Source organism: Ornithodoros turicata, unplaced genomic scaffold (assembly GCF_037126465.1).
Source record: "Ornithodoros turicata isolate Travis unplaced genomic scaffold, ASM3712646v1 ctg00000915.1, whole genome shotgun sequence".
NCBI classification, from domain to species: Eukaryota; Metazoa; Arthropoda; class Arachnida; order Ixodida; family Argasidae; genus Ornithodoros; species Ornithodoros turicata.
Window position 1 is genome coordinate 594052 of NW_026999417.1, and position 20732 is coordinate 614783.

The 20732-nt window shown below is 44.9% G+C and overlaps 1 protein-coding gene across 1 annotated transcript; it reads left to right on the forward strand.

Annotated features, from left to right (window-relative positions):
• Nucleotides 1-370: 370 nt before the first annotated feature.
• LOC135375677 (uncharacterized protein K02A2.6-like) lies at nucleotides 371-3770 on the forward strand (the record flags this gene model as incomplete). Its single annotated transcript, XM_064608336.1, has 3 exons — nucleotides 371-653; nucleotides 2671-3462; nucleotides 3628-3770. Coding segments are annotated over exons 1-3 (1218 nt in total), but the record flags the coding sequence as incomplete, so codon positions are not given.
• Between the last annotated feature and the right edge of the window lie 16962 nt (nucleotides 3771-20732).

Genomic DNA, 20732 nt, shown 5'->3' on the forward strand with positions numbered 1-20732 from the left:
TTTCGTGCCATTGCTGCTGCTGTGCTCGGGCGTGTATCCGTTTTAGCTTCCATGCGTGGTTCTTCTGAGCTCGTCGCCAAAATATGTCATGTCGCACGGTAAAAGACCAGGCCGTACTTGCAGCAAACGCTTTATTGCTGGCACAATGAACAGTGCCCCCGGCGTGGGGTGCCACACAAAATGACAGTCTGGCGCACCGAACTGTGCGCGCCTTTTAACAGAACCAGGCAAGTAGGAGGAGGAGGAGGAGGAGGAAAGCAGATAGCGCGCGACGTAACATCGATAAGATACCGGCATGCGTGCGCGGGAACATACATGACAGTCGCATCAAGTATAAGAGCGCCTCAAGTATAAGAGCGCCTTCGTATACATGGATGACTGCGTGGTATACAGCAAAACCTTTGAAGACCATGTGTCCGACCTGCAAGAGGTTTTCACCCGGTTCGCTGAAACCAACCTGAAGTTCAAACCCAAGAAGTGCTTCTTCTGCGGTGCCGTTACTTACCTAGGCCATATCGTTAGCGACCAAGGTATATCCCCTGATCCGGAGAAGATGGCAGCAGTCTCAAAGTTCCCGACTCCGCGAAACCTGACCGAGCTTCAGTCGTTCTTAGGACTGACTTCATACTTTCAAAAGTTCATCCCCAATCACAGTATGATAGCTGCACCTCTCCGCAAGTTAATAAAAAAGGATGTGTCATTTCAGTAGAATCAGGAGCAAGAGGAAGCATTTCAAGCTTTAAAGGCAGCCTTATGTTAACCTCCTGTGCTGAAGCATTTCTCTGACGATGAAAAATATGGCGTTCAAGTACACACGGATGCCTGCACGGACGACTTGGTTTTGGAGCAATCCTAGTACAAGAAATTACTTTTGGGGACAATCGTCCAGTCGTGTACCTCAGTCGCTCTCTCCAGCCGGCGGAGGAGAATTACACATCCACTGAGTTGGAAGCCCTAGCAGTCAAGTAGGCACTGGAACAGCTGCGACCGTACCTAATGGGGAGGAAATTTCAGGTCGTGACAGACCACCATGCGTTGTGTTGGGTATTACGTTACAAAGAAGGCAATCAAAGATTGTTGCGCTGGTCCTTGATTCTCCAGGAGTTCGACTTCGAAGTGGTCTTCAAGTCTGGAGTGTCACACACAGGTCCGGACTGCCTTTCGAGGGTTTCACCGCCACAGAGTGATCCAGTTGAAACTGTACTAGCAGGTTAAAAAGCGATAAAAACCGGGCTGTTTGGTGGTACATCCTAAAAGCGATAAAACCCCGGTGCAGGGGACACAAAGAGACAACACAGACGAAGCACTGACTGACAACTTTAATGGCAGGGACACATCTTAAATATACCAACTGCACACCTGACCCCTAGTGGCAGCCAAGGCCGTCATGCTGTAATCAGAAAATTATCACAAAGTTATCAAAAAGCTATCACGCAAACAAGGCACCAAGTAAACGCCCCCCCCCCCCCCCCCGGAACAGAATTCGCGTTAGTTATCAATGAATTGCTGGATTGTATCCGTTACCAACACGGAAGGCACGCTAATGCAACTATTTCCAGCCTGTTTTATCAACAAGGCTTCCTTATAAAGAAGAACACCTAACTTATCACTTTTAAACAACACTTTTGTGTTTTTGAACAGCGGCTCGCACCCGGAACAGGTTCTTAAGTGGTCCGCCAGCTTACCATACCCCTTTCCTCTCGAAGCTCTATGTTCCATCAGACGTACGTTAACACAACGTTTAGTTTGACCAATATACTGGCACCCACAAGACAAGGGAATTGAATAAACAACACCAACACTGCAAGTCACAAAAGGATCTACGTGTTTTACATGACAACCCCCAGTTTTTGTCCGGTTAACCCTAGCCATCAAAGACCTGAGCCAATAACCCCTTTTGAAAACTACATCAACACCATGCCTACAGGCTACCTTTTTTAGGCGATGGGAGGCCTGATGAACATACGGGATCAGGCCTCCTAAAAAAGGTAGCCTGTAGGCATGGTGTTGATGTAGTTTTCGAAAGGGGTTATTGGCTCAGGTCTTTGATGGCTAAGGTTAACCGGACAAAAACTGGGGGTTGTCATGTAAAACACGTAGATCCTTTTGTGACTTGCAGTGTTGGTGTTGTTTATTCAATTCCCTTGTCTTGTGGGTGCCAGTATATTGGTCAAACTAAACGTTGTGTTAACGTACGTCTGATGGAACATAGAGCTTCGAGAGGAAAGGGGTATGGTAAGCTGGCGGAACACTTAAGAACCTGTTCCGGGTGCGAGCCGCTGTTCAAAAACACAAAAGTGTTGTTTAAAAGTGATAAGTTAGGTGTTCTTCTTTATAAGGAAGCCTTGTTGATAAAACAGGCTGGAGATAGTTGCATTAGCGTGCCTTCCGTGTTGGTAACGGATACAATCCAGCAATTCATTGATAACTAACGCGAATTCTGTTCCGGGGGGGGGGGGGCGTTTACTTGGTGCCTTGTTTGCGTGATAGCTTTTTGATAACTTTGTGATAATTTTCTGATTACAGCATGACGGCCTTGGCTGCCACTAGGGGTCGGGTGTGCAGTTGGTATATTTAAGATGTGTCCCCGCCATTAAAGTTGTTTGTCAGTCAGTGCTTCGTCTGTGTTGTCTCTTTGTGTCCCCTGCACCGGGGTTTTATCGCTTTTAGACTGTACTAGCAGTCTCCTGCCAGACTCTTCAGGTGGACCGGTCAATATATCTGCAGAGCAGCAAAACGACGGATTTCGCAAGCAAATTACGGATATTCTGGAGATGAGATCGGGAACCAAAAAGCAGCAAAAGAGGATAGGAAATCGCTTCGTTATCTTCGACGGGGTACTGTACAAGAAGGAGTGCAAGGTCACGCAACAACGTTTCCTTCTGTGCCTGCCCGAAACGCAACAGCTCAGGGTTCTCGAGGAGTACCACGCACGAAAGTTTGGTGGCCACATGGGTATACGCAGAACATTCGAAAGAATTCACGAACGGTACTTTTGGCCGAATATGTACCGCCACGTCAAACGCTATGTCAAGGGATGTGACCCCTGTCAGCGGATGAAGTCCGCGAGAGCTCCCTATGGGTTGTTACAGCCGGTGCAAGCTGAAGCAACGTTTCACACGGTGGGTATCGACATCATCGGACCGTTCCCTTCTTCACGGAGATACAAGTATGTGATCGTAGCTATCGACTACCTCACAAAGTACGTCGAGGCTAAGCCTGTTACCAACATAGAAGCCTCAACGATTCAGGCTTTCATTGAGTCCAGGCTCATCCTCAAGCACGGGTGTCCTTCGTCCATTATCACGGACCGCGGCACACAGATGATGGCGAAGTCGTCGGAGAAGTACCTCGAGCACGGAGGCATCCACCACTCCGCAACTACAGCATATCATCCTGCTGCGAATGGACTTGTGGAAAGAGCCAACACTTTTGACAGCTACCGGGGAAAAGTGGCCGGACGTACTTCCTTACGTGATCTTCTGCTACAATACCGGCTATCAGGACACCACCAGGTACTCTCCGTTTTACTTGGTGTACGGGCGGGATGCCGTTCTGCCTCTCGACGTAGTGTACAACCGAAGACAGTTGGCCGAACTGTATGATGCGTCTAATTTTGCTGCGCAGGTTCGCGAAAACCTTGCAAAAGCGCGTCAGCTTGCAGGGAGCACATAAAACTAGCGCAAGAAAAACAGAAGCGCCTTTTCGACAAACGTCGGATCGACATATCTTTTGAGAAAGATCAACTCGTGCTACTCAAGACACCGCCAGTTGGTGTGACGAAGTGTCTACGATGGTCCACACAGGATTGTGTCGAAGCTTTCGCCTGTGAACTACGAAAGAGAGTTCGGCAGCAACGGCGGGCGAGAGATTGTGCACGTGGATAAGCTGAAGCCTTACATTCAGCCTTTAGCTCAGCTACCGTAATTCTGTGCTTCAACTGGGTGTAGGGACTGCAGTTTGAGAGTTCTGAGCAGAACTTACTGGGACAGTTTTTAATCATTATCGTCATTCGAACATGTATAGTAATGTAAATATGTTGAATATGTTGAGATATTTTGACATCGGGTCGATGTCATTCAAGCCCCCGCCATGTGTGACGAGACGAAAGAAGAAGATGCTGGACTGTCTCGTGGTTGGGGGCAAAGGAGAGGAGAATAAAGTCAACTGGCACAGACGTGTAATCGCTTCCTGGTCCAAGAATTGACCCGTGACGGTCTACAACGCCACAGTTGCCTTGGAAATTTTCGGAGTTCCATTCAAGAAATTAACTTTCCGTCAATTGAAATGAAATAAAAATGTTACAAATATGTGGCAAAAGTTATTGGCAGACAAAAATCACTTGACCGCATGTCTCTCCGGGGCCTACATTTTTTACTATGAACGTTACGTTTCTATCATGGTTGGTGGACCACCCTGTATGCAATTGCACAGGGACTCAGTGCTTTTGATCCATCAGCTGAGGCATCGGTTACAAAAGTCCCTGAACTCTTTTTTAAAAACTCTGCAGTTGAGAGCGAACACAGAAGGTCATGTGCCTCCCAGAAAGTGTTTTGCTGAGACATCTTAGTTCCCGATGGCTAACTCTCGGAACTGCTGTGGAGCGAATTATTGAACAATTTGAAGCGCTCAAAACTGTTGTGACATCCCCAAGCATTGTATCTCGCATGTGTGGATCGTTGCAGAAGCGTCTGGAAGAAGCAATATCTAACAAGGCTTTTAGCGCAAATCTACTTTGTGAAAAATGTGTCTGAAATTTTCACAGATTTCCTGACATTGTTTCAAGGATCTGAACCACTAATCCACATGCTTTATGAGGAGAGAGTATGCAGTCGTTTTTTTTAAGAAGTGACACCTATTATTCTCTGTCTGGCAAAGCACTAAATTTTCTGGAGCTTGAGTGCCGAGGACTAAGCCTAGGAGATAACAAAAAGGCGTAGTGCAACACATTGCTAGTGACCTTATTACAGAAACTACACTTTATTGTTCTTTTAAGCAGAGTTTTTATATTGTATGTCATTTTAACAATGCGTTAATTTATAACCGTTTCGTAAAACATTAGTCGCAATGCACTAATGTCGGTTTATCGTGCTGCTCCAACGAGGCATTTTCTCGGCTACGATTTTTGCTCCGAAATGGCGAAGTCCAATTACACCCCTGCATGCGAAAGCCGCGCGTCCTTTTTGTTTTCATTTGAGCAGCCTTGAACTCCACACGGCACCACTGCAGGCCTCGTCAATGAAGCACACACTTGTGTAACACACGTGAACGGACAATTATACTCTCGATGCTCCATCTCGACCAAATGGAACATAAACGATAGACGCATCAAGCCGCACAGAGCCTCATTGAACACCGCCACGTACGAAACGCCGATGCAGACGTACGTACGGTACGTGCTCTCCACTCGTACACGCACTCAATTGTGATAAAAAAAACACCGTAGCGTGCCATCGGTAAACAGATACCATTTTCAAAACGTTTATTTTCCTCTTTGATATCCTAGAATCAATAGCAGCGAACAAGTATAGCACGTCGCTCTGTCGAGAGCAAACGACGCAGCGAATGAGGCGCATCGCCGGTGCGACGTCACAGGACTGGAGGAGTTCCCTGGAGATGGAGTCTGGAAACCTCCTGTAGCGGCATTGTTTTTACAATTAAATCGCCGTGTACTGGGACCTCTTTGACCCGAAATATTTTTCGTGTATCCTTTCATGGACCATTTCACGAAATACGAGCGGTTTTTAGACAGCTTGAATACCCTCTCCATGCTCCTTTGAAGGGGTCTGATTCTGCTCCAGTCTTAAAGGAGCATGGAAGTGACCTTTAACATGACTCGAAATCCTGCTTCATTTGTGAAGCTGTCCACAAGGAGTCACCATACAAAATATTTCCGATCTGCGGCGTATTGTCACTGCGCAATAAAATTTACAAAAGACAGTCGAAGAACTGCAGTCGCGGGCGAGAGACACGAGCCCCGCGTGAGGTAGAAGCTGCTCGGTGCCTTTTTCTTTGTTTTGTTCATCTCGGCTCGCGCGCCGCTTATGCATGTTTCAGCTGTGCCGTTGGACGTCACTGGTCACGTGCCGAAGCCCATGATACGTCAGGCCGTCTTCGGCTTCGCTTCGGCGCTCTTCGGATGTGGAGAGCGTTCTTTAAACGTGTGCGGAACAGAGCCTTGCGCGTGCTATCTGGGTTACCTGCGCTCATCGTTCTTTCGCAGCAGCTCATTTTATTTCCATAACTTAAAAACCCGAGACTAGGGGACATTAAGTTATGGATCTATACCACCAGCTCGCTTGCTACCTCTCTATCCTCTCGTTATCATTTTATTTGTTGTAGTAGACGTTGCAGCGGAAAACTAAAAATATTTTAGGGTCACTTCCATGCTCCTTTAAGGAATATTGAAACGTTATATCTTGTCATTATGACTTTGGCGCAAGCGATTACGAGTCCATCGGTCCATTTTAAAGGGGTCTACCGTTGCGTGTTCGACATTTTGCGGCCACCTCTGCTACAATCTCAGTGAATTTTAAAATGTTATATCTTGTGATTATGACATTGGTGCCTGCGATTACGAGTGCGTCGGTCCGTTTTAAAGGGGCCCGCCGCTAGGTTTTCGAAATTTTGCTGCCGCGTCTGCTACAATCTCAGTGAATTTTAAAATGTGATTTCTTGTGATTATGACATTGGTGCCTCGATTACGAGTGCGTCGGTCCATTTTAAAGGGACCTGACGCTAGCTTTTCCAAATTTTTTGCCCACCTCTGCTACAAACTGAGTGAACTTTAAAATGTTATATCGTGTGATTATGACATTGGTGCCTGCGATTACGAGTGCGTCGGTCCATTTTAAAGGGACCTGCCGCTAGCTTTTCCAAATTTTTTGCCCACCTCTGCTACAAACTGAGTGAACTTTAAAATGTTATATCGTGTGATTATGACATTGGTGCCTGCGATTACGAGTGCGTCGGTCCATTTTAAAGGGACCTGACGCTAGCTTTTCCAAATTTTTTGCCCACCTCTGCTACAATATGAGCGAACTTTATAATGGTATATCTTGTGATTATGACATTGGTGCATGCGATTACGAGTGCGTCAGTCCATTTTAAAGGGACCTGCCGCTAGCTTTTCGAAATTTTGTGCCCATTTCTGCTACAATCTGAGTGAACTTTAAAATGTTATTTGTTGTGATTATGACATTGGTGCCTGCGATTACGAGTGCGTCGGTCCATTTGAAAGGGACCTGCCGCTAGCTTTTCGAAATTTTGTGGCCACCTCTGCTACTATCTCAGTAAATTTTAAAATGTTATATCTTGTGATTATGACATTGGTGCCTCGATTACGAGTGCGTCGGTCCATTTTAAAGGGACCTGCCGCTAGCTTTTCGAAATTTTGTGCCCACCTCTACTACAATCTGAGTGAACTTTAAAATGTTATACTTGTGATTATGACATTGGTGCATGTGATTACGAGTGCGTCAGTCCATTTTAAAGGGACCTGCCGCTAGCTTTTCGAAATTATGTGCCCACCTCTGCTACTATCTCAGTGAATTTTAAAATGTTATATCTTGTGATTATGACATTGGTGCCTCGATTACGAGTGCGTCGGTCCATTTTAAAGGGACCTGCCGCTACCTTTTCGAATTTTGTGGCCACCTCTGCTACAATCTCAGTGAACTTTAAAATGTTATACCTTGTGATTATGACATTGGTTCCTCGATTACGAGTGCGTCTGCCCATTTTAAAGGGACCTTGCCGCTAGCTTTTCGAAATTTTGTGGACACCTCTGCTACAATCTCAGCGAACTCTAAAATGTTATACCTTGTGATTATGACATTGGTGCCAGTGATTACGAGTGCGTCGGTCCATTTTAAAGGGACCTGCCGCTAGCTTTTCGAAAGTTTGCTGCCGCGTCTGCTACAATCTCGGTGAATTTTAAGATGTTGTATCTCGCGACTATGACATTCGTGCCAGCGCTTACGAGTGCGTCGGCCCATTTTAAATCCGCCTGCCGCTAGCTTTTCGAAATTTTCGGGCGGCCTCTGCTACAATCTCAGTGAATTTTAAAATGTTATGTCTTGTGATTATGACATTGATGCCCGCGATTACGAGTGCGTTAGTCCATTTTAAAGGGACCTGCCGCTAGCGTTTCGAAATTTTGTGCCCACCTCTGCTCCAATATGAGTGAACTTTAAAATGTTATATGTTGTGATTATGACATTGGTGCCTGCGATTACGAGTGCGTCGGTCCATTTTAAAGGAACCTGCCGCTAGCTTTTCGAATTTTGTGGCCACCTCTGTTACAATCTCAGTGAACTTTAAAATGTTATACCTTGTGATTATGACATTGGTGCGTCGATTACGAGTGCGTCGGTTCATTTTAAAGGGACCTGCCGCTAGCTTTTCGGATTTTGTGGCCACCTCTGCTACAATCTCAGTGAATTTTAAAATGTTATATCTTCTGATTATGACATTGGTGCATGCGATTACGAGTGCATCGGCCTATGTTAAAGGGGCCTACCGCTAGGTTTTCGAAATTTTACTGCCGCGTCTGCTACAATCTCAGTGAATTTTAAGGTGTTGTATCTTGCGATTATGACATTCGTGCCAGCGCTTACGAGTGCGTCGGTCCATTTTAAAGGGGCCTGCCGCTACGTTTTCGAAATTTTGCTGCCGCGTCTGCTCCAATATGAGTGAACTTTAAAATGTTATATTTTGTCATTATGACTTTGGCGCAAGCGATTACGAGTCCATCGGTCCATTTTAAAGGGGTCTACCGTTGCGTGTTCGACATTTTGCGGCCACCTCTGCTACAATCTCAGTGAATTTTAAAATGTTATATCTTGTGATTATGACATTGGTGCCTCGATTACGAGTGTGTCGGTCCATTTTAAAGGGACCTGACGCTAGCTTTTCCAAATTTTTGCCCACCTCTGTTACAATCTGAGTGAACTTTAAAATGTTATTTGTTGTGATTATGACATTGGTTCCTGCGATTACGAGTGCGTCGGTCCATTTGAAAGGGACCTGCCGCTAGCTTTTCGAAATTTTGTGGCCACCTCTGCTACAATCTGAGTGAACTTTAAAATGTTATTTGTTGTGATTATGACATTGGTTCCTGCGATTACGAGTGCGTCGGTCCATTTGAAAGGGACCTGCCGCTAGCTTTTCGAAATTTTGTGGCCACCTCTGCTACAATCTGAATGAACTTTAAAATGTTATACTTGTGATTATGACATTGGTGCATGCGATTACGACTGCGTCAGTCCATTTTAAAGGGACCTGCCGTTAGGTTTTCTAAATTTTGTGCCCACCTCTGCTACAATCTCAGTGAATTTTAAAATGTTATATCTTGTGATTATGACATTGGTGCCTGGGATTACGAGTGCGTAGGTCCATTTTAAAGGGACCTGACGCTAGCTTTTCGAAATTTTGTGCCCACCTCTGCTACAATCTGAGTGAACTTTAAAATGTTATTTGTTGTGATTATGACATTGGTTCCTGCGATTACGAGTGCGTCGGTCCATTTGAAAGGGACCTGCCGCTAGCTTTTCGAAATTTTGTGGCCACCTCTGCTACAATCTGAGTGAACTTTAAAATGTTATACTTGTGATTATGACATTGGTGCATGCGATTACGACTGCGTCAGTCCATTTTAAAGGGACCTGCCGTTAGGTTTTCTAAATTTTGTGCCCACCTCTGCTACAATCTCAGTGAATTTTAAAATGTTATATCTTGTGATTATGACATTGGTGCCTGGGATTACGAGTGCGTAGGTCCATTTTAAAGGGACCTGACGCTAGCTTTTCGAAATTTTGTGCCCACCTCTGCTACAATCTGAGTGAACTTTAAAATGTTATTTGTTGTGATTATGACATTGGTTCCTGCGATTACGAGTGCGTCGGTCCATTTGAAAGGGACCTGCCGCTAGCTTTTCGAAATTTTGTGGCCACCTCTGCTACAATCTGAGTGAACTTTAAAATGTTATACTTGTGATTATGACATTGGTGCATGCGATTACGACTGCGTCAGTCCATTTTAAAGGGACCTGCCGTTAGGTTTTCTAAATTTTGTGCCCACCTCTGCTACAATCTCAGTGAATTTTAAAATGTTATTTCTTGTGATTATGACATTGGTGCCTGGGATTACGAGTGCGTAGGTCCATTTTAAAGGGACCTGACGCTAGCTTTTCCAAATTTGTTGCCCACCTCTGTTACAATCTGAGTAAACTTTAAAATGTTATATCTTGTGATTATGACATTGGTGCCTGGGATTACGAGTGCGTCGGTCCATTTGAAAGGGACCTGCCGCTAGCTTTTCGAAATTTTGTGGCCACCTCTGCTACAATCTGAGTGAACTTTAAAATGTTATTTGTTGTGATTATGACATTGGTTCCTGCGATTACGAGTGCGTCGGTCCATTTGAAAGGGACCTGCCGCTAGCTTTTCGAAATTTTGTGGCCACCTCTGCTACAATCTGAGTGAACTTTAAAATGTTATTTGTTGTGATTATGACATTGGTTCCTGCGATTACGAGTGCGTCGGTCCATTTGAAAGGGACCTGCCGCTAGCTTTTCGAAATTTTGTGGCCACCTCTGCTACAATCTGAATGAACTTTAAAATGTTATACTTGTGATTATGACATTGGTGCATGCGATTACGACTGCGTCAGTCCATTTTAAAGGGACCTGCCGTTAGGTTTTCTAAATTTTGTGCCCACCTCTGCTACAATCTCAGTGAATTTTAAAATGTTATATCTTGTGATTATGACATTGGTGCCTGGGATTACGAGTGCGTAGGTCCATTTTAAAGGGACCTGACGCTAGCTTTTCGAAATTTTGTGCCCACCTCTGCTACAATCTGAGTGAACTTTAAAATGTTATTTGTTGTGATTATGACATTGGTTCCTGCGATTACGAGTGCGTCGGTCCATTTGAAAGGGACCTGCCGCTAGCTTTTCGAAATTTTGTGGCCACCTCTGCTACAATCTGAGTGAACTTTAAAATGTTATACTTGTGATTATGACATTGGTGCATGCGATTACGACTGCGTCAGTCCATTTTAAAGGGACCTGCCGTTAGGTTTTCTAAATTTTGTGCCCACCTCTGCTACAATCTCAGTGAATTTTAAAATGTTATTTCTTGTGATTATGACATTGGTGCCTGGGATTACGAGTGCGTAGGTCCATTTTAAAGGGACCTGACGCTAGCTTTTCCAAATTTGTTGCCCACCTCTGTTACAATCTGAGTAAACTTTAAAATGTTATATCTTGTGATTATGACATTGGTGCCTGGGATTACGAGTGCGTAGGTCCATTTTAAAGGGACCTGCCGCTAGCTTTTCGAAATTTTGTGCCCACCTCTGCTACAATCTGAGTGAACTTTAAAATGTTATTTGTTGTGATTATGACATTGGTTCCTGCGATTACGAGTGCGTCGGTCCATTTTAAAGGGACCTGCCGCTAGCTTTTCGAGATTTTGTGTCCACCTCTGCTACAATCTGAGTGAACTTTAAAATGTTATACCTTGTGATTATGACATTGGTGCCAGTGATTACGAGTGCGTCGGTCCATTTTAAAGGGGCCTGCCGCTAGGTTTTCGAAATTTTGCTGCCGCGTATACTATAATCTCAGTGAATTTTACAATGTTATATCTTGTGATTATGACATTGGTGCCTGCGAATACGAGTGCGTCGGTCTATGTTACAGGGGCCTGCCGCTAGGTTTCCGAAATTTTGCTGCCGTGTCTGCTACAATCTCAGTGAATTTTAAGGTGTTGTATCTTGCGATTATGACATTCCTGGCGGCGCTTACGAGTGCGTCGGCCCATTTTAAAGGGGCCTGCCGCTAGCTTTTCGAAATTTTGTGCCCACCTCTGCTACAATCTGAGTGAACTTTAAAATGTTATTTGTTGTGATTATGACATTGGTGCCTGCGATTACGAGTGCGTCGGTCCATTTGAAAGGGACCTGCCGCTAGCTTTTCGAAATTTTGTGGCCACCTCTGCTACTATCTCAGTAAATTTTAAAATGTTATATCTTGTGATTATGACATTGGTGCCTCGATTACGAGTGCGTCGGTCCATTTTAAAGGGGCCTGCCGCTAGCTTTTCGAAATTTTGTGCCCACCTCTGCTACAATCTGAGTGAACTTTAAAATGTTATACTTGTGATTATGACACTGGTGCATGTGATTACGAGTGCGTCAGTCCATTTTAAAGGGACCTGCCGCTAGCTTTTCGAAATTATGTGCCCACCTCTGCTACTATCTCAGTGAATTTTAAAATGTTATATCTTGTGATTATGACATTGGTGCCTCGATTACGAGTGCGTCGGTCCATTTTAAAGGGACCTGCCGCTACCTTTTCGAATTTTGTGGCCACCTCTGCTACAATCTCAGTGAACTTTAAAATGTTATACCTTGTGATTATGACATTGGTTCCTCGATTACGAGTGCGTCTGCCCATTTTAAAGGGACCTTGCCGCTAGCTTTTCGAAATTTTGTGGACACCTCTGCTACAATCTCAGCGAACTCTAAAATATTATACCTTGTGATTATGATATTGGTGCCAGTGATTACGAGTGCGTCGCTCCATTTTAAAGGGACCTGCCGCTAGCTTTTCGAAAGTTTGCTGCCGCGTCTGCTACAATCTCGGTGAATTTTAAGATGTTGTATCTCGCGACTATGACATTCGTGCCAGCGCTTACGAGTGCGTCGGCCCATTTTAAATCCGCCTGCCGCTAGCTTTTCGAAATTTTCGGGCGGCCTCTGCTACAATCTCAGTGAATTTTAAAATGTTATATCTTCTGATTATGACATTGGTGCATGCGATTACGAGTGCGTCGGTCTATGTTAAAGGGGCCTGCCGCTAGGTTTTCGAAATTTTGCTGCCGCGTCTGCTACAATCTCAGTGAATTTTAAGGTGTTGTATCTTGCGATTATGACATTCGTGCCAGCGATTACGAGTGCGTCGGTCCATTTTAAAGGAACCTGCCGCTAGCTTTTCGAATTTTGTGGCCACCTCTGTTACAATCTCAGTGAACTTTAAAATGTTATACCTTGTGATTATGACATTGGTGCGTCGATTACGAGTGCGTCGGTTCATTTTAAAGGGACCTGCCGGTAGCTTTTCGGATTTTGTGGCCACCTCTGCTACAATCTCAGTGAATTTTAAAATGTTATATCTTCTGATTATGACATTGGTGCATGCGATTACGAGTGCGTCGGTCTATGTTAAAGGGGCCTGCCGCTAGGTTTTCGAAATTTTGCTGCCGCGTCTGCTACAATCTCAGTGAATTTTAAGGTGTTGTATCTTGCGATTATGACATTCGTGCCAGCGCTTACGAGTGCGTCGGCCCATTTTAAAGGGGCCTACCGCTAGGTTTTCGAAATTTTGCTGCCGCATCTGCTACAATCTCAGTGAATTTTAAGGTGTTGTATCTTGCGATTATGACATTCGTGCCAGCGCTTACGAGTGCGTCGGTCCATTTTAAAGGGGCCTGCCGCTACGTTTTCGAAATTTTGCTGCCGCGTCTGCTCCAATATGAGTGAACTTTAAAATGTTATATCTTGTGATTACGACATTGGTGCTTCGATTACGAGTGCGTAAGTCCATTTTAAAGGGACCTGCCGCTAGCTTTTCCAAATTTTGTGCCCACCTCTGCTACAATCTGAGCGAACTTTAAAATGTTATATTTTTTCATTATGACTTTGGCGCAAGCGATTACGAGTCCATCGGTCCATTTTAAAGGGGTCTACCGTTGCGTGTTCGACATTTTGCGGCCACCTCTGCTACAATCTCAGTGAATTTTAAAATGTTATATCTTGTGATTATGACATTGGTGCCTGCGATTACGAGTGTGTCGGTCCATTTTAAAGGGGCCCGCCGCTAGGTTTTCGAAATTTTGCTGCCGCGTCTGCTACAATCTCAGTGAATTTTAAAATGTTATTTCTTGTGATTATGACATTGGTGCCTCGATTACGAGTGCGTCGGTCCATTTTAAAGGGACCTGACGCTAGCTTTTCCAAATTTTTTGCCCACCTCTGCTACAAACTGAGTGAACTTTAAAATGTTATATCGTGTGATTATGACATTGGTGCCTGCAATTACGAGTGCGTAGGTCCATTTTAAAGGGACCTGCCGCTAGCTTTTCGAAATTTTGTGCCCACCTCTCTTACAATCTGAGTGAACTTTAAAATGTTATATCTTGTGATTATGACATTGGTGCCTGCGATTACGAGTGCGTAGGTCCATTTTAAAGGGACCTGACTCTAGCTTTTCGAAGTTTTGTGGCCACCTCTGCTACAATATGAGTGAACTTTAAAATGGTACATCTTGTGATTATGACATTGGTGCCTGCGATTACGAGTGCGTCGGTCCATTTTAAAGGGGCCTGCCGCTAGGTTTTCGAAATATTGCTGCCGCGTCTGCTACAACCTCAGTGAATTTTAAAGTGTTGTATCTTGCGATTATGACATTCGTGCCAGCGCTTACGAGTGCGTCGGTCCATTTTAAAGGGGCCTGCCGCTAGGTTTTCGAAATTTTTCTGCCGCGTCTGCTACAATCTCAGTGAATTTTAAGGTGTTGTATCTTGCGATTATGACATTCGTGCCAGCGCTTACGAGTGCGTCGGTCTATATTAAAGGGGCCTGCCGCTAGGTTTTCGAAATTCTGCTGCCGCGTCTGCTACAATCTCAGTGAATTTTAAAATGTTATATCTTGTGATTATGACATTGGTGCCTTGGTGCCTGCGATTACGAGTGCGTCGGTCTATTTTAAAGGGGCCTGCCGCTAGGCTTTCGAAATTTTGCTGCCGCGTGTGCTACAATCTCTGTGAATTTTAAAATGTTATATCTTGTGATTATGACATTGGTACCTGCGATTACGAGTGCGTCGGTCTATTTTAAAGGGGCCTGCAGCTAGGTTTTCGAAATTTTGCTGCCGCGTCTGCTACAGTCTCAGTGAATTTTAAGGTGTTGTATCTTGCGATTATGACATTCGTGCCAGCGCTTACGAGTGCGTCGGCCCATTTTAAAGGGGCCTACCGCTAGGTTTTCGAAATTTTGCTGCCGCATCTGCTACAATCTCAGTGAATTTTAAGGTGTTGTATCTTGCGATTATGACATTCGTGCCAGCGCTTACGAGTGCGTCGGTCCATTTTAAAGGGGCCTGCCGCTACGTTTTCGAAATTTTGCTGCCGCGTCTGCTCCAATATGAGTGAACTTTAAAATGTTATATCTTGTGATTACGACATTGGTGCTTCGATTACGAGTGCGTAAGTCCATTTTAAAGGGACCTGCCGCTAGCTTTTCCAAATTTTGTGCCCACCTCTGCTACAATCTGAGCGAACTTTAAAATGTTATATTTTTTCATTATGACTTTGGCGCAAGCGATTACGAGTCCATCGGTCCATTTTAAAGGGGTCTACCGTTGCGTGTTCGACATTTTGCGGCCACCTCTGCTACAATCTCAGTGAATTTTAAAATGTTATATCTTGTGATTATGACATTGGTGCCTCGATTACGAGTGCGTCGGTCCATTTTAAAGGGACCTGACGCTAGCTTTTCCAAATTTTTTGCCCACCTCTGCTACAAACTGAGTGAACTTTAAAATGTTATATCGTGTGATTATGACATTGGTGCCTGCAATTACGAGTGCGTAGGTCCATTTTAAAGGGACCTGCCGCTAGCTTTTCGAAATTTTGTGCCCACCTCTCTTACAATCTGAGTGAACTTTAAAATGTTATATCTTGTGATTATGACATTGGTGCCTGCGATTACGAGTGCGTAGGTCCATTTTAAAGGGACCTGACTCTAGCTTTTCGAAGTTTTGTGGCCACCTCTGCTACAATATGAGTGAACTTTAAAATGGTACATCTTGTGATTATGACATTGGTGCCTGCGATTACGAGTGCGTCGGTCCATTTTAAAGGGGCCTGCCGCTAGGTTTTCGAAATATTGCTGCCGCGTCTGCTACAACCTCAGTGAATTTTAAAGTGTTGTATCTTGCGATTATGACATTCGTGCCAGCGCTTACGAGTGCGTCGGTCCATTTTAAAGGGGCCTGCCGCTAGGTTTTCGAAATTTTTCTGCCGCGTCTGCTACAATCTCAGTGAATTTTAAGGTGTTGTATCTTGCGATTATGACATTCGTGCCAGCGCTTACGAGTGCGTCGGTCTATATTAAAGGGGCCTGCCGCTAGGTTTTCGAAATTCTGCTGCCGCGTCTGCTACAATCTCAGTGAATTTTAAAATGTTATATCTTGTGATTATGACATTGGTGCCTTGGTGCCTGCGATTACGAGTGCGTCGGTCTATTTTAAAGGGGCCTGCCGCTAGGCTTTCGAAATTTTGCTGCCGCGTGTGCTACAATCTCTGTGAATTTTAAAATGTTATATCTTGTGATTATGACATTGGTACCTGCGATTACGAGTGCGTCGGTCTATTTTAAAGGGGCCTGCAGCTAGGTTTTCGAAATTTTGCTGCCGCGTCTGCTACAGTCTCAGTGAATTTTAAGGTGTTGTATCTTGCGATTATGACATTCGTGCCAGCGCTTACGAGTGCGTCGGTCCATTTTAAAGGGGCCTGCCGCTAGGTTTTAGAAATTTTGCTGCCGCGTCTATTACAATCTCAGTGAATTTTAAAATGTTATATCTGGTGATTATGACATTGGTGCCTGCGATTACGAGTGCGTCGGTCCATTTTAAAGTGGCCTCCGAGGTTTTCGAAATTTTGCTGCCGCGTCTGCTACAATCTCACTGAGTTTTAAGGTGTTGTATCTTGCGATTATGAAATTCGTGCCAGCGCTTACGAGTGCGTCGGTCCATTTTAAAGGGGCCTGCCGCTAGGTTTTCGAAATTTTGCTGCCACGTCTGCTACAATCTCAGTGAATTTTAAAATGTTATATCTTGTGATTATGACATTGGTGCCTGCGATTACGAGTGCGTCGGTCCATTTTAAAGGGGCCTGCCGCTAGGTTTTCGAAATATTGCTGCCGCGTCTGCTACAATCTCAGTGAATTTTAAGGTGTTGTATCTTGCGATTATGACATTCGTGCCAGCGCTTACGAGTGCGTCGGTCCATTTTAAAGGGGCCTGCCGCTAGGTTTTCGAAATTTTGCTGCCGCGTCTGCTACAATCTCAGTGAATTTTAAGGTGTTGTATTTTGCGATTATGACATTCGTATCAGCGCTTACGAATGCGTCGGTCTATTTTAAGTGGGCCTGCCGCTAGGTTTTCGAAATCTTGCTGCCGCGTCTGCTACAATCTCAGTGAATTTTAAGGTGTTGTATCTTGCGATTATGACATTCTTGCCAGCGCTTACGAGTGCGTCGATCTATTTTAAAGGGGCCTGCCGCTAGGTTTTCGAAATTCTGCTGCCGCGTCTGCTACAATCTCAGTGAATGTTAAGGTATTGTATCTTGCGATTATGACATTCGTGCCAGCGCTTACGAGTGCGTCGATCTATTTTAAAGGGCCTGCCGCTAGGTTTTCGAAATTTTGCAGCCACGTCTGCTACAATCTCAGTGAATTTTAAAATGTTATATCTTGTGATTATGACATTGGTGCCTGCGATTACGGGTGCGTCGGTCCATTTTAAAGGGGCCTGCCGCTAGGTTTTCGAAATATTGCTGCCGCGTCTGCTACAACCTCAGTGAATTTTAAGGTGTTGTATCTTGCGATTATGACATTCGTGCCAGCGCTTACGAGTGCGTCGGTCCATTTTAAAGGGCCTGCCGCTAGGTTTTCGAAATTTTCCTGCCGCGTCTGCTACAATCTCAGTGAATTTTAAGGTGTTGTATCTTGCGATTATGACATTCGTGCCAGCGCTTACGAGTGCGTCGATCTATATTAAAGGGGCCTGCAACTAGGTTTTCGAAATTCTGCTGCCGCGTCTGCTACAATCTCAGTGAATTTTAAAATGTTATATCTTGTGATTATGACATTGGTGCCTTGGTGCCTGCGATTACGAGTGCGTCGGTCTATTTTAAAGGGGCCTGCCGCTAGGTTTTCGAAATTTTGCTGCCGCGTGTGCTACAATCTCTGTGAATTTTAAAATGTTATATCTTGTGATTATGACATTGGTACCTGCGATTACGAGTGCGTCGGTCTATTTTAAAGGGGCCTGCCGCTAGGTTTTCGAAATTTTGCTGCCGCGTCTGCTACAATCTCAGTGAATTTTAAGGTGTTGTATCTTGCGACTATAACATTCGTGCCGGCGCTTACGAGTGCGTCGGTCCATTTTAAAGGGGCCTTCCGCTAGGTTTTCGAAATTTTGCTGCCGTGTCTGCTACAATCTCAGTGAATTTTAAGGTGTTGTATCTTGCGATTATGACATTCGTGCCAGCGCTTACGAGTGCGTCGATCTATTTTAAAGGGGCCTGCCGCTAGGTTTTCGAAATTCTGCTGCCGCGTCTGCTACAATCTCAGTGAATGTTAAGGTATTGTATCTTGCGATTATGACATTCGTGCCAGCGCTTACGAGTGCGTCGGTCCATTTTAAAGGGGCCTGCCGCTAGGTTTTCGAAATTTTGCTGCCGAGTCTGCTACAATCTCGGTGAATTTTAAGATGTTGTATCTTGCGATTATGACATTCGTGCCAGCGCTTACGAGTGCGTCGATCTATTTTAAAGGGGCCTGCCGCTAGGTTTTCGAAATTTTGCTGCCACGTCTGCTACAATATCAGTGAATTTTAAAATGTTACATCTTGTGATTATCACATTGGTGCCTGCGATTACGAGTGCGTCGGTCCATTTTAAAGGGGCCTGCCGCTAGGTTTTCGAAATATTGCTGCCGCGTCTGCTACAACCTCAGTGAATTTTAAGGTGTTGTATCTTGCGATTACGACATTCGTGCCAGCGCTTACGACTGCGTCGGTCCATTTTAAAGGGGCCTGCCGCTAGGTTTTCGAAATTTTGCTGCCGCGTCTGCTACAATCTCAGTGAATTTTAAGGTGTTGTATCTTGCGACTATGACATTCGTGCCAGCGCTTACGAGTGCGTCGATCTATTTTAAAGGGGCCTGCCGCTAGGTTTTCGAAATTCTGCTGCCGCGTCTGCTACAATCTCAGTGAATTTTAAAATGTTATATCTTGTGATTATGACATTGGTGCCTGCGATTACGAGTGCGTCGGTCCATTTTAAAGGGGCCTGCCGCTAGGTTTTCGAAATACTGCTGCCGCGTCTGCTACAACCTCAGTGAATTTTAAGGTGTTGTATCTTGCGATTATGACATTCGTGCCAGCGCTTACGAGTGCGTCGGTCCATTTTAAAGGGGCCTGCCGCTAAGTTTTCGAAATTTTGCTGCCGCGTCTGCTACAATCTCAGTGAATTTTAAGGTGTTGTATCTTGCGACTGTGACATTCGTGCCAGCGCTTACGAGTGCGTCGATCTATTTTAAAGGGGCCTGCCGCTAGGTTTTCGAAATTCTGCTGCCGCGTCTGCTACAATCTCAGTGAATTTTAAAATGCTGTATCTTGTGATTATGACATTGGTGCCTTGGTGCCTGCGATTACGAGTGCGTCGGTCTATTTTAAAGGGGCCTGCCGCTAGGTTTTCGAAATTTTGCTGCCGCGTCTGCTACAATCTCAGTGAATTTTAAAATGCTATATCTTGTGATTATGACATTGGTGCCTTGGTGCCTGCGATTACGAGTGCGTCGGTCTATTTTAAAGGGGCCTGCCGCTAGGTTTTCGAAATTTTGCTGCCGCGTCTGCTACAATCTCAGTGAATTTTAAAATGTTATATCTTGTGATTATGACATTGGTGCCTGCGATTACGAGTGCGTCGGTCCATTTTAAAGGGGCCTGCCGCTAGGTTTTCGAAATATTGCTGCCGCGTCTGCTACAACCTCAGTGAATTTTAAGGTGTTGTATCTTGCGATTATGACATTCGTGCCAGCGCTTACGAGTGCGTCGGTCCATTTTAAAGGGGCCTGCCGCTAGGTTTTCGAAATTTTGCTGCCGCGTCTGCTACAATCTCAGTGAATTTTAAGGTGTTGTATCTTGCGATTATGACATTCGTGCCAGCGCTTACGAGTGCGTCGGTCTATATTAAAGGGGCCTGCCGCTAGGTTTTCGAAATTCTGCTGCCGCGTCTGCTACAATCTCAGTGAATTTTAAAATGCTATATCTTGTGATTATGACATTGGTGCCTTGGTGCCTGCGATTACGAGTGCGTCGGTCTATTTTAAAGGGGCCTGCCGCTAGGTTTTCGAAATTTTGCTGCCGCGTGTGCTACAATCTCTGTGAATTTTAAAATGTTATATCGTGATTATGACATTGGTACCTGCGATTACGAGTGCGTCGGTCTATTTTAAAGGGGCCTGCCGCTAGGTTTTCGAAATTTTGCTGCCGCGTCTATTACAATCTCAGTGAATTTTAAAATGTTATATCTGGTGATTATGACATTGGTGCCTGCGATTACGAGTGCGTCGGTCTATTTTAAAGGGGCCTGCCGCTAGGTTTTCGAAATATTGCTGCCGCGTCAGCTACAACCTCAGCGAATTTTAAGGTGTTGTATCTTGCGATTATGACATTCGTGCCAGCGCTTACGAGTGCGTCGGTCCATTTTAAAGGGGCCTGCCGCTAGGTTTTCGAAATTTTGCTGCCGCGTCTGCTACAATCTCAGTGAATTTTAAGGTGTTGTATCTTGCGACTATGACATTCGTGCCTGCGCTTACGAGTGCGTCGATCTATTTTAAAGGGGCCTGCCGCGAGGTTTTCGAAATTTTGCTGCCAC